The sequence below is a fragment of the Aethalodelphis obliquidens genome, unplaced genomic scaffold (assembly GCF_003676395.1).
Source record: "Aethalodelphis obliquidens isolate GAN/ISIS:26980383/991018 unplaced genomic scaffold, ASM367639v1 scaffold78, whole genome shotgun sequence".
NCBI classification, from domain to species: Eukaryota; Metazoa; Chordata; class Mammalia; order Artiodactyla; family Delphinidae; genus Aethalodelphis; species Aethalodelphis obliquidens.
In genome coordinates this window covers 5,492,584-5,506,660 of record NW_020838022.1, presented here as the reverse complement: position 1 = coordinate 5,506,660, position 14,077 = coordinate 5,492,584, and the positions used below count along the sequence as shown (strand labels likewise).

The 14,077-nt window shown below is 43.3% G+C and overlaps 1 protein-coding gene across 8 annotated transcripts in view; it reads right to left on the bottom strand.

The window, feature by feature from the left end:
* ARHGEF6 (Rac/Cdc42 guanine nucleotide exchange factor 6) overlaps window positions 1–14,077 on the bottom strand; it is a 119,490-nt gene that overhangs the window by 86,869 nt on the left and 18,544 nt on the right. For all 8 annotated transcript variants that reach the window (XM_027092496.1, XM_027092498.1, XM_027092494.1 and 5 more), the window contains one exon: window positions 1,429–1,513. In XM_027092496.1, coding sequence (XP_026948297.1) covers window positions 1,429–1,513 — 85 coding nt within the window. The remainder of the gene's footprint in view (window positions 1–1,428; window positions 1,514–14,077) is intronic.

The window sequence follows — 14,077 nt, the reverse complement described above, 5'->3', positions numbered from 1 at the left end:
GTCTAAAGCCCAAACATTCCCGAGGCGACAAGCTCAGTATCCAAGTAATTTCCTTGATGCTGTGGGTTTTAACTTTCACCTCCTTGTATTTTATAAATATCTGTGGCAAGGGAAGAGACTGGAAAACTTGCTAGGAGAGTTTGGCAAAGGAACATATAATTTGTATGGCATAATGTTCGAATTATCCGATCCTCCCTGCCCAGAACTGGAGAGTTGTCATGTGTGTTAAATATAGTTACTTGAATTAGCTGTACTTTCTGCTATACGCCTTGCAACAGCTCCAAAGCATTTTCTTCCAGAGAGCAAAAGAACAACTTCAGAGAAGTATTTTTACATTTATTGCTATTATATACAGCTCTTTTGACTAAAACTATAATTACTTGATAGCTTCCTAGATGCTCCAGCCTATTTGGCACTTGATTATGTTGTCTGTTCTTGTTCTCTCATTGTTTCACGTGGGTAAGTTGAGTCTCCCTAAATAGACGGTAATTTTCTCCAGGGCAGGGACCAAGTCTTACACTTCCTTTGTAGCACCTGGCGGTGCTGGGCACACAGCCTGTTGACTCTCTAACGGTTTGAGCATCAAGACCCGTGATGGAGCATCAGGGCTCTGGAGTCAGTCAGATGTGGGTCTGAATCCCAGGTCTGCTGCTTACTTTCTACTTGGGCCACTATGGGCCTGACTTTCCTTATCTGTAATACGGACCTAATACTAACAGGTCCCAGGCTTGTTTCAAAGATTGAATGAGACCACCGATGGCTTTTAGGACAGCAGAGACCCATGGTAAGGGCTCAACACATTTTAACTATGGTTATTACTGCCCAGCTGTAGGTAAGATACCATATCACGGAAGGAATGAAGTTATACTTTAAGGTTGTCATCATCTGCTTCGCATTTACTAGGATTTACATTTCATTCCGCCAACGTGATGCATACTAAACATTTAAATAAATGATGTTCTTTTCACTCACTATGAACCTGAGGTTTCATTTCCAGCGCAAGGTTACTGAAGGGTTCCTTAACATGGACAAAGGCATACAGAAAACTATGAGAAAAAATATGTCTCTGGCGGAGAAAGGGAAGTAACGGCTGCATTTTGTAAACTTTATGAAAAAGGGAACTGATATTTTTTCCTTTTTATTTTCTGTCTTGTTATACTCCACTGCCTATTCAATAGCTTTGAATGAAATTGTTTCCTGGTTCTTATTATATTAAGGGCATTAGAATAACCTCTGTGACAGTTATGTTTAAATCCTAAACTATGACAGATTAAAGTATCTGGCACCCATCAGGGTTTCTTTAGGGGGAGGAGAGAAGTCTGCCCCAATCGCACAATCCTGGCCATAGATAGTTGGCTCCTAGGGTAATCAGAGACATGTGAACCCAAATGTGTCACCCAGAACCCATCTGTCCCAAACCCTGCTTACCTTCTGTTGCTTTGCTGACAGCTAAAAGAGTGCTCAGAACCTTGGAGAAATTGACCCCTGCATGAAGGTCATCAGGATCAAATAGCTATGAGAAAGGAAATTGAAACTGTTAAGACACTGTAAGTATTCAACTCAACAAACCAAACTATCAGAAGGCCACTTCCTCTAGCTCTCAGGAGAGAAAAAAATGTAAAAGCCAAGACCCAAACCTCTGTATACCTTTGGGGGAGAAATGAAAGCAGCAGCTGAGCTGCCTAATGACATGTGGCAGGCCATCAGTGAGTCAGAGAGAAGCAGTAATGGGAAATGAGAGCCACGCCGAGGCCAGGGCCCACTAGGAAATGCACAGACCTGCTCTTCTGACCTGAGCCCATCAATACTCTCAGCCCAGTTACTGGAAACTGTGCTGGGTTACAGTCAATGCCCATCACCTACAGAAGGAGGGGAAGCCTTTGTAACACACTTTCCTCTGTACAGTTTATTCACTGTTGTCAGCCAGGGCACTGTCTGCAGGGCCTTCCTCTCTGCAGCCCATCCTCCCCAAGGCCACCCACTGGGTCCCAACTCCATGTCGCCCAACTTTCTGCCCAGGCCTGCCTCTTGCTCCCAGCCTCAATGCCCGGTTTCTGCCCCTTGACCTTGCCCCTCTCAGCTCATCTTCATGGATTTGACCCTTGGGCGGCCTAAGCCTATAGGTTCTTCCTGGCCTTAGGTGACTATTCCAGATATGACCTCTGACCTTCCTGGTATTGCTCAACTGCCAGCAGCAAAACATTAAAGAAATACAATATTTCACTTGGCCTGTCGCAACCGCCATTCTGATATCCCACTGTCCCTAGGGAAGATACCAAGCAGTTGTTATTTGAAAGACAATTGTTAATTTAAAAATGTATTCAGGGCTTCCCTGGTGGCGCAGTGGTTAAGAATCCGCCTGCAAATGCAGGGGACATGGGTTCGAGCCCTGGTCCGGGAAGATCCCACATGCCGTGGAACGACTAAGCCCATGCGCCACAACTACTGAGCCTGCACTCTAGAGCCCGCGAGCCACAACGACTGAGCCCACATGCCACAACTACTGAAGCCCGCACACCTAGAGCCCGTGCTCCCAACAAGAGAAGCCACTGCAACAAGAAGCCTGCGCACCGCAATGAGAGTAGCCCCTGCTCACCAAACCAGAGAAAAGCCCACGTGCAGCAATGAAGACCCAACGCAGCCAAAAATAAAATAAATAAAATAAAAATAAATAAATTTAAAAAATAAAATAAAATGTATTCAATATCTTGTAATAACCTGTAATGGAAAAGAATCTGAAAAAGACTAGATATATGGATATATAACTGAATCACTTTGCTGTACACCTGAAACACTGTAAATCAACTCTATTTCAGTAAAAAAAATTAAAATTTTTAAAAATGTAAAAATTAAAATGTATTCATTGTTTTAAAATGTATGGAGGTGTCTTCTAGTCTCATAAACGTGTATTTGAATCGGGAAGTATGCTCAAGCACAGGCACAACCTATTAATCTGCCAGCCAATGATGCCAATCTATATATATCTATAGGTAGCCCGACGCCCACCTTCTTGATGGAAACACACCTTCAAAAAACATTTCATTCCAGGATGTCTAGAAGTTTGCACCCTTTTTTTTCCCCAACGTGGTGATGGGAATAAAATGTACCTTTGCACGTTGGACATGGTTGGTAATGAGCCTAGGATTTTGAAGGATCTGTCTTCCCGTCAGGTAGAGACATTTGTTCCATATCTAATCCTCATGTTTTCTGGGAGCCGCGTCAAGACCCAATTTTATCTTTTTTGTGTACATATTCTAGAAGACCTAAAATCGGTCTCTCGGATGAAAATATAGAGTATCGGGGCTTCCCTGGTGGCGCAGTGGTTGAGAGTCCACCTGCCGATGCAGGGGACGCGGGTTCGTGCCCGGGTCCGGGAAGATCCCACATGCCGTGGAGCGGCTGCTCCCGTGAGCCATGGCCGCTGAGCCTGCGCGTCCGGAGCCTGTGCTCCGCAACGGGAGAGGCCACAACAGTGAGAGGCCCGCGTACCACAAAAAAAAAAGAAAGAAAATATAGAGTATCTATTTTTTTTCAAATTTGGGGGGGCATCAGTATAAACAATATATGCAAATGTGTGCCCCTTCTGAGACTTAGAACTCTTTTTTTTTTTTTTTAATTTTTGGCTGTGTTGGGTCTTTGTTGCCGCACGAGGGCTTTCTCTATTTGCGGCGAGCGGGGGCTGCTCTTGGTTGCAGTGCACAGGCTCTAGGCACGCACGGGCTTCAGTAGTTGTGGCACACAGGCTTCAGTAGTTGTGGCTCGCAGGCTCTAGAGTGCAGGCTCAGTAGTTGTGGCGCACGGGCTTAGTTGTTCCGCAGCATGTGGCATCTTCCCGGACCAGGGCTCGAACCCGTGTCCCCTGCATTGGCAGGCGGATTCTTAACCACTGTGCCACCAGGGAAGTCCCCACACTCTTTATTCATTTAATCAATGAATGTTTTGCATTCAAACTTAAAATGACTGAAGAGCCCAATCACATCTAAAAATGAAACACTCATACACTTCTAGCAAAGGGGGAATGTCGATATTACTAAAGAGTTAAATGACACTACGATCCAAATATGTTCCTGAATGCTACAATCTAAAATGCAAACGTTGGACTTCCCTGGTGTTCAGTTGTATTGGTACTTGGCTGAATTTGAGAACAAATAAACTGACCAGAAAATGAAACGTGCATCAACAAGAGGCACTGTGTCTGCTTGAGGGAAGTTGCCTGCACTATACACAGTTCCCTTTATAGAAAACCTCAATACACTAGAATTTACCCACAGATGCTCTACTGAAGCACTCGGAACTCCATAGGAAGAAGTTGGAAGAGGCCTCTCGGGACCAGCAGAGAAGGCAATGCCTGAGGGTTATGATTTCCAAGCAGATGGAAGGTTAGATAGAACCATGAATGCCCTCGACGGCACTGCACCCTCACGAGCCTCACATGGAACAGTACCGAACATTCCACCCCAGACCTTTCTTCCATGCACTTGAGACTGGTCACCTACTAAAATAGAAATATTATTTGGAGGGAGTGCAATACTTTCAGCTGTTATCAGTCTTTTACATCTTAGTGGAAACGAGAGATGTGAGACCAAGTTTAGAGATGATGATGTGGAGAAAAACTAAGGGCACTGGCGCCCAACTGGGAAAAAGCAAGGGAGATTCCCCCAGCATGGAGAGGGTGCGGGCAGAGCAAAGAGAAGTAGATTCCAATACAAGCCACTTGCCTAGGCCTAATCCCAACCATTTATATGTGCAAAATGGAGAACCAATTCCCCTTTTCTATCTGCAAAGCAGTGGGACGGTTAAAAGGCGATGCAAATTTGTACTTTGACGCCGTTATGCGATTTCACAATACAAAGTCCCGATGACCCTCATCTCCCTATACTCTGTGCAAGCCTCACTCGCCTGTTTAGTGTCTCTGGTATGAAACTGAGTCCCAGATTAGCTGAACTTTCTTGATTCCTATTTTGGTGCAGAAATTAGCTGCTTGGTTCCGGTTGGATCTGTGAAGGTCAGATGAACAGCAGGATTCCCTCCCTCCATTTACCACTACTGTGAGGCAGACAGGTAAGAAAGGATTGCTTCTTAGACTACAGCTCGATGGTTTCAAGGTCCCACGCCATCAATGGGATGAGGCAAGGTTCAAGCATAACAACGACAAAAAAACATTTACTTTACGCTGGGTAAGCAATAGGAGAGACAAGGATTAAAGTTCATTCAAGATTTTTTTTTAAGTATTTACATAGAGCCAGCCTAAGGTCTAATCCTACATCGGCAGCTGAAATCAGACAAGGCATTTCATTTTTAAACATATCCCCACATTTTTCCATTTTGGAGATCCACAATGACAGCAAAACCTATTTTCCATCCACTAAACACCAGGTGTTAATTCTGAACCATTGGGGATCTGCCAGTATAAACTGCACAGAAGTTAATATTTATATGGCTTTACAAATAGATCCTTTCTGGAGGAGTTTTCAGTTTCAACATGTATGCTATTTTATGACATTTTCCCTAAACTGAGAAAAGCAAGGAAGCACAGGAGAAGACACTCCCCCCAGCCACTTGGTAGTCCTACAGCTACGATTTCTTGACTGACAAGCCCTTGCTATGCGCTATATGCTGACACCATGCTTGGAGTCTTCATTGCCCTTGATTCTCCGAACAAGCCTGTAATGTGTCTACAATTATTTCCCCCATTTTATAGATAAGTAAACAGTGACTTAGAGTAAGCAGTTAAGTCACAAAGCAAGAAAGTGATGGAACCAATAAAAATACACAAGAAAGTGCTCCAAGAGGCATGTTAGCCCTGTATGCACATTTTATGTTTTCATAAGACATGAAAAAGATGAGAAAGAAATCTGTGAGTTTGTACACAAAAAGAAATCCCTTGCTGCTGTCGATATGTTTGTACACAAAAAGAAATCCCTTGCTGCTGTCGCTATGAAATCCCTTGCAGCATCTGTACCATATGCAGTAAGTTTGTTACAACCTCTAAGATGACTTAATTCAACTAATTGTGACAAAGAGAAAATGGCCTATATGAGAAGACTGTCTCCCCAGGGGCTTTGCCTAACTCATGTGCTTTCCTTCTCATTTCAAGGGGCAGCCCTGACCCAGCAGGCATCTGGTCATGTTTGCCAGAAGGGGGTTAGGGCTGCTCTGAGTTACTTCTATTTGTTCATCTGGTTCCATCGTCCACATAAGTGAGGTGTTAGCTGGGGGTGGGGGGTGCAGGGGGAGGGCGGCATCCAGCCCATGGTTATAGGACCAAGTGAAACCATTTCTCGGCATCATGCTCTCAGCACCTGAGGTAACCAGTCACGGCCCCAGCCACATCCTTGTTAAGAGAAGAAGCCATACCGTATGCTAGTTCAGATACCTAGTGATGGGTGACGCCTGTGATGCCTCTAATGTCATGTGGCTTCAGTACCATTCAGTGAACTTCATTTAAAGTTAATATAGGGTTTGAAGTGATCACAATAGGCTCCATCACTCAACTATTAAAGTCTAATCAACTGCAAAGCAAGTGATTCAGTGGGACCACATGGACATAGCTTATGTTTCAGGCCCATTTTTAAAAAAAAATTCCAAATATTTCAGGAACATTCCATCTCTTCCTTGTTCTTACTGAATAAGATCTTAGATTAACTTAGCCCGTCTTGAATCACATTCTCTTATCCTCACAGCTGAGCACGCTGCCTCTGTTAACCCCTGAACTTGGGAGGAAATGTCATTACGTTGTGCGACAGAGAAAGCAAATCTGAGCTGCTTAGTCATATTTCACCGGGTGGCAGTGCTCCTGGCTCTGTGGACATGACCTGGGATGCTTCCACTCAGCTCCTACTAAAAGCAGCCACCAAGTCAGCAACAAATAATGCTCTCAGCTCAGAAGCTGGACTCAATTCGTCACTGGTATTCCACTTACTAGAATACAGTGGATGGCACGTGTACCCTGCCTGGTTTTAAATAATAACTGTTTCAATTTGATATGGAGTAAACCCTGCTCTCTACTTCTCTCTTATTTCCTTCCTTTCTCTCCATTTCAGCAATTTAGGGAACAAGATGTGACTTATGCATGTAGTTGCAATAACGTCAGTATACTGAAAAGAGCCCTGATGTGAGGGTCAGGAGACCTTGACTCCATCCCAGATTTGTCACTGCCGAGCAGTCGTGAGGACCTAAGGAAAGCAACACTACTTTCTTTGTGGCTCTGTTTCGCATCAGGACAGTGAGAGATGTCTTTGACCAAAGGAGCACAGGAAAAGGCCTGCTGGTCCATCATCTGAATAGGGGCTCCCAAAGGCAGCATCTCGGCGGGTCTCCAGGGTGCAGAATCTGGCCTTCAGTTCTCAAGGCTCTTGAAAATGGACTTATATTAACCACATTCACAAAAGGCCAATGCATAAGCCAAAATGCCAATTTACTAATTAAAAAAAAAAAGAACCATGAAGAGGATTGGATACTCCCATTTTATGGGCCAGATCACTCTCTCCCAACAGAGAAATCTACACAGTAAGCCAAATTACAATTAGAAATTTGCTGGATAAAACAGAATCAAAGCAAAGGGAGTCTGGGGTATCACGGCCTAACATAATTATTACCTGTTTAGAGTTGATTTTTTCAAAATGTCAATTTTTTTACATCTTTATTGGAATATAATTGCTTTACAATGGTGTGTTAGTTTCTGCTTTATAACAAAGTGAATCAGTTATACATATACATATGTTCCCATATCTCTTCCCTCTTGCATCTCCCTCCCTCCCACCCTCCCTATCCCACCCCTCTAGGTGGTCACAAAGCACCGAGCTGATCTCCCTGTGCTATGCGGCTGCTTCCCACTAGCGATCTATTTTACATTTGGTAGTGTATATATGTCCATGCCTCTCGCTCGCTTTGTCCCAGCTTACCCTTCCCCCTCCCCATATCCTCAAGTCCATTCTCTAGTAGGTCTGTGTCTTTATTCCTGTCTTACCCCTAGGTTCTTCATGACATTTTTTTTCTTAAATTCCATATATATGTGTTAGCATACGGTATGTGTCTTTCTCTTTCTGACTTACTTCACTCTGCAGGACAGACTCTAGGTCCATCCACCTCATTACAAATAGCTCAATTTCATTTCTTTTTATGGCTGAGTAATATTCCATTGTATATATGTGCCACATCTTTATCCATTCATCCAATGATGGACACTTAGGTTGTTTCCATCTCCGGGCTACTGTAAATAGAGCTGCAATGAACATTTTGGTACATGACTCTTTTTGAATTATGGTTTTCTCAGGGTATATGCCCAGTAGTGGGATTCCTGGGTCATATGGTAGTTCTATTTGTAGTTTTTTAAGGAACCTCCATACTGTTCTCCATAGTGGCTGTACCAATTCACATTCCCACCAGCAGTGCAAGAGGGTTCCCTTTTCTCCACACCCTCTCCAGCATTTATTATTTCTAGATTTTTTGATGATGGCCATTCTGACTGGTGTGAGATGATATCTCATTGTAGTTTTGATTTGCATTTCTCTAATGATTAATGATGTTGAGCATTCTTTCATGTGTTTGTTGGCAGTCTGTATATCTTCTTTGGAGAAATGTCTATTTAGGTCTTCTGCCCATTTTGGGATTGGGTTGTTTGGTTTTTTGTTTTTGAGCTGCATGAGCTGCTTGTAAATTTTGGAGATTAATCCTTTGTCAGTTGCTTCATTTGCAAATATTCTCTCCCATTCTGCGGGTTGTCTTTTGATCTTGTTTATGGTTTCCTTTGCTGTGCAAAAGCTTTGAAGTTTCATTAGGTCCCATTTGTTTATTTTTGTTTTTATTTCCATTTCTCTAGGAGGTGGGTCAAAAAGGATCTTACTGTGATTTATGTCATAGAGTGTTCTGCCTATGTTTTCCTCTAAGAGTTTGATAGTTTCTGGCCTTACATTTAGGTCTTTAATCCATTTTGAGCTTATTTTTGTGTATGGTGTTAGGGAGTGATCAAATCTCATACTTTTACATGTACCTGTCCAGTTTGTCCAGCACCACTTATTGAAGAGCCTGTCCTTTCTCCACTGTACATTCCTGCCTCCTTTATCAAAGATAAAGTGACCATATGTGCGTGGGTTTATCTCTGGGCTTTCTATCCTGTTCCATTGATCTATCTTTCTGTTTTTGTGCCAGTACCATACTGTCTTGATTACTGTAGCTTTGTAGTATAGTCTGAAGTCAGGGAGCCTGATTCCTCCAGCTCCGTTTTTCGTTCTCAAGATTGCTTTGGCTATTCGGGGTCTTTTGTGTTTCCATACAAATTGTGAAATTTTTTTTTCTAGTTCTGTGAAAAATGCCAGTGGTAGTTTGATAGGGATTGCATTGAATCTGTAGATTGCTTTGGGTAGTAGAGTCATTTTCACAATGTTGATTCTTCCAATCCAAGAACATGGTATGTCTCTCAAAATGTCATTTTTTAAATGGCCTATATATAAATTCGGGCTTTAACTTGCCACCACTGCCTCGTGGGACTCGAACTGCAATTGTGGACAGCTTTGACCATCTATGTCCTTTTGTCTCTGTGGATTTATATAGAGTCACTTTAGATAATTAATACGGGCTTCTAGATGACTTGGACCTCATCTCATCCACAGCTAGGAAGTCAAGCTCCCCAGAGCTCCTGTAATAGGAGCAAAGACCTGAGCGTAATTGTCACTGCTCACACCTCATCGAGAAGTCCCCAAATCCACTCCGGGATGGCTTCCTCAGCATCACTGACATCAACGTATCCCACCTTATGATCGCCATTCTTCCTTGTTAGCACTCACCTAGGGCAAAAACCGCTTTCTCCACAACAGAGATTTATCCTCAGTTGAGTAGCAAGTGTTGAGGAAAGTGGCGAATGAATGAGGAATGATACAGGCATCTTGGTGGGGATGGTCCCAGGATTAAAAAGAGAAAGAACAACTGGCTTTGGATAATCTCACCGAAAAGAGAGTAGGCACGAAGGAAAGTGAAAGATGAAATCTCTCTTGTCAATAGCGTTTGCCAAGCCAAGGGTGGGAAGCCAGAGGCTTAGAACCAGCTGCCTCTCAGCCCGCTGGCCGCTGTGGCCCTCCCCCTGACCCTCCTCCTGTGCCTCTGTCACTAGAGCCACACTGGCTGCCAGTTTTGAGGGATGCGGGCGGATGGGTGATGCCCCAGCTGCTGGAGCATCTGTGCACCAGAGCTGGGGGTGTCCTTCCCAAGCCTCAAGCCACCACCACGTCGGAGAAGGGGACTTACTTCTTAGTTGTGAAAATTGGAATGAGGAACACATTTTCCCAGGGACATAGTGTCACCTGCGCCACTTAGTCTCTATGACATCCACAGTTCAGCCACATTAGTTATTAAACTAGCCGCTGTGGGCCAGCCAGAAAACAGAATCACCACGTAGCACCTTGTTTCTATGGGAAAATGTGTTCTGTGTTCCTAACAATAACTTAAAAACAAATATTTGGAAAATAATCCATTTTTATACTGAAGAATGCCTGAACATGGGGTCCCAGATCAACGTCCTCATCCTTATATTTCTTCCTTGTCCTTTCACGTAAAGGAGGAATTTAAAAAGGAGGAATTAAACAGAAAAAAAATACCCTAGACACTCCGAGTACTATTTATTTTGGAACTCCCCGTGATGAATCCAGTGACACGTGTGAAGACCATGAAAATAAGCTCAGAAAGTGTAACAGCCGACAGTTCCTGACTGTTTAACCGTCCAGGCGGTTAAGGAGGAGACTCTCCTGTGAAGATAGGGTTCCTGCAGCCCCTGTTTTCCTAGGAGCCTCCTGCGATTTAGGGTTGGAGCCCGAGAACCTAGCAGAAGCAGCTGCTTCGGGACAACTTCATGCACAGGAGAGACTGGTGTTAAATGAGCCCTACCCAAAGCTGAGGGAGGGAGGAGGGCAATGAGCACAGGAGCCCCTCCTCCAGCGGTCTCATCCGCTGCCTTCCTTAAAGTCCTCCACTGACTCACCCTCACCTCTCTTTCTTCTGAACAGCTACAGCCTTGCAGTCTGGGTAGATGCTGTAATATTCTGTATTTATTCTGTGAGGGTTAAGATTAGCCCTGGCTTTCCCATTGGAAAGCCAACTGTTTGCAGTGCAAAGGGTCCCCCAGCCCTGGTCCAGCATTCAACACATGAGACACTCGATAAATAGTCATTCATTGGTGGCTTGACGGAATGGACTGTCAGAGAAACTTAAATATAAATTGCACCTAGAATGTAAGCCCCACGAAGCCAGTTCTTTCCAACCTTTTTCACGGCTGGATCCTCAACGTCTAGAAGAGTGCCTGTCACATAGTTGGTGCTCGATAAATGTTTGATGAGTTAATGAAAGTTTAGAAGCTCTCCCCAATTGGTGATTAATTATAATTGAGGAAAAGGCATTGCCGAAATTACAGTAAAGGCAAAAAGAAATATCATTAAGGAAGAAAAAAATCCATTTCCATGTGACTTTTCAGGAAACATCTGTTATCTAAAATAATATACACCTGTGCTCATCTGCAAACTGAAGCCCTGTGACCATGACATGACCAAAGATGCTTCAAACTCCATGGTGGTGGATTTCATTAACTCGTCTGCCAATGCGATTACTGGCGTGTCCCAGGTAGTACAGGTTCCTTTAAATCTCCTCCCAAAGCACCATGATGTGAGCACTATAGAGAAGGGACACTGGAAAGAACTGGGAGATGTTACTGTTTGGCTGGGCTGGGCTATCTTTTTTTTTTTCACTGTTTATTGTAAAATAGCTTAAATGACAGCCACTAAGAGCCACATTCACCTGTTCATCCCTTGCTCTAAAAGAGGCTCTGAGTCCCAGCAGGGCACATGGGATGTGGCAAAACACGGCAAAGTAACCCACGAGAAGTAAGAGGTGATAGGCAATTGGCAAGACTACGAATCACACACCTGAAGTCCCTCTTCCACCAGCTAATCCGGGTGGGAAGGATGTTGTACCAAAGTTTCTCCCACTTTCTTTCTTTCCAGATCACCTTCAACCATTCATTCGGCAGAGACTTTTGGCGCACTTTGCTTACGTCTCTATGTGAGTCACTTTTTCAAGCCTGCCCTTTTCAGAGATGTCCATCAATGCCTAACAGACATCAATCAACCAATTAATTAACTAATTAATTAATTAACTAATTAATTTTCCTCCACCTGACCCCAAACAGGATCTGTGCCTAGGAAACCATCCAAACACAGGAAGGTGGGTGCTCGGGAGCTCAGATAGCCAAGCCATCAGGAATGGTGCTTTCAGTTAAAATTCACGTCTCTCAGCCTAAGGTAACCCAGCCTATAACTGCCTACAAGGTCAAGTCCACGCTCTTCGAGCCAGCATTCAAAGTCCTTCTCAAGCTGGTCCCACAACTAGCAAGCCCATCGTTTCTCATCATCACCTCTTTGTATGCCCCAGAATCCTTTGCTTCCTTCACCGTGCCTCTCTCTGCTATGCACACTTCTCCTTATGAAAAAGTTCCCTCAACCGTCTGAATCCTAGCAGTCCTTAGGAGCCCATCCTCCATCACTCTCTTCCATGGGGTCTTCCCCCAACACTACACCTCAGTACACAAAGGGCTTCTCTTTCTCGCAACTCTGTATTATGCTCTAGATTCTGGAAGCTTGGCTACCTAGCCATCCACTTCTACATGCTGCGAAACTCCACTATTTCCCATACACATGCTACCTTTTTCCACAATTCTCAGTACTCACCATGTAGACAGTGCACAAGCACTTGCTGACTATTCCTCTTTCCTTTCAACCAAAAACTTAAGCAGCTATTTCTTCCACCAGAAACACCTGTCCTTTGGTCATACCTTCCCCAGAAGGAAAGACAGGAGAAGGTAATTTTTTCCTGGTAGAACTTGATAAATCAGGCCTCATATATTTTCCATCACTTGGGAAGATAGATGCTTCTTTTTGAAGAATATGATTGAGAGAAGCAAAGAAAGCTGGCAAAGCATTTACCTCACCCAAAGGAAGTGAAGTTACTACCTGGGATCATTTGGGAGAATCAAAGTTACGGAGTCCTGGATGTGCAAATCTCACACGTGGACAGCCCAGTGAAATCGAGAGAGTTTGGGTAACATAAGGAATAAGAAGAGACCTGAGCACTGGAAAGGCAGAGAAGGTCTTCCAAATGACACTGTGGCACCTAATCTCTCATACCTTTCTTTTTTTTTTTAACTTTTAAAAACATGAAACAGGTGCTCCAGCTTGACATAAAGAAAGTGAGTAATACTGTATTAGGAAGGACCCAGCTTTCTTTTTAGCCTTATTTTCATCCACTAAAGAGTCATTTCTATGAATAAAGTCAGCTGTTGATAATGTACATATAGACTGTTAGATATGCAATCTATCTAAAATAAATTTTTAAAAATTCATTACCCATTCAACAAATATTTACTGAACACCTGGTATATGCCAGGCACTAATACATAAATTTGTTTTAAGATAAGAAATAAAAAGGATGCTATATAAAATCTAGCAAATAAAATCACCCACAAGTATACCAACTGTCAAACGTTGTTTTTCATTCTGTTCTCTTTGCTTGAAGATGATTTTTTTAATCCCCAATCAGGATTTTCCCCAATCCATCCCCAAATACCAGCATATCATCAAATAACGCAAACTGGTCATTTTACAGTAAAAATGCTGATTTACACTATCACAACACACATTTCTCCAAAGAAGTGGCTAAATTTCTTTTGTTAGTAAAATACCACATTCTCTTGGTTCGCATACATTTCTCAGAAATTATTGGGAAGTAGCCCCAGTTTGCTGGAAACCTAGCCATGAAGAACAGACAAATTACAAGACAGAATGTTCCTCAGTGTTGAGACCTGCTTCACAGGCCGGGCTCTTCATAAAAGCTGTTAAGAGCTTGACCCCTTCGAGATGCCTCTTAAAGTAATATCCATGTGTTTCCAAAGCATGAGGAAACCTGTATGTTATTGTCTAGGGTGAGACAAGTCCTTATAACACTTTCACTCACTGCTTTGCAAACTGCTGCATTTCCTCCCACCTTAATTTAATTCCTTCTCTTCCCTATTGCCCTATTCAATCCCTCAATTGACATG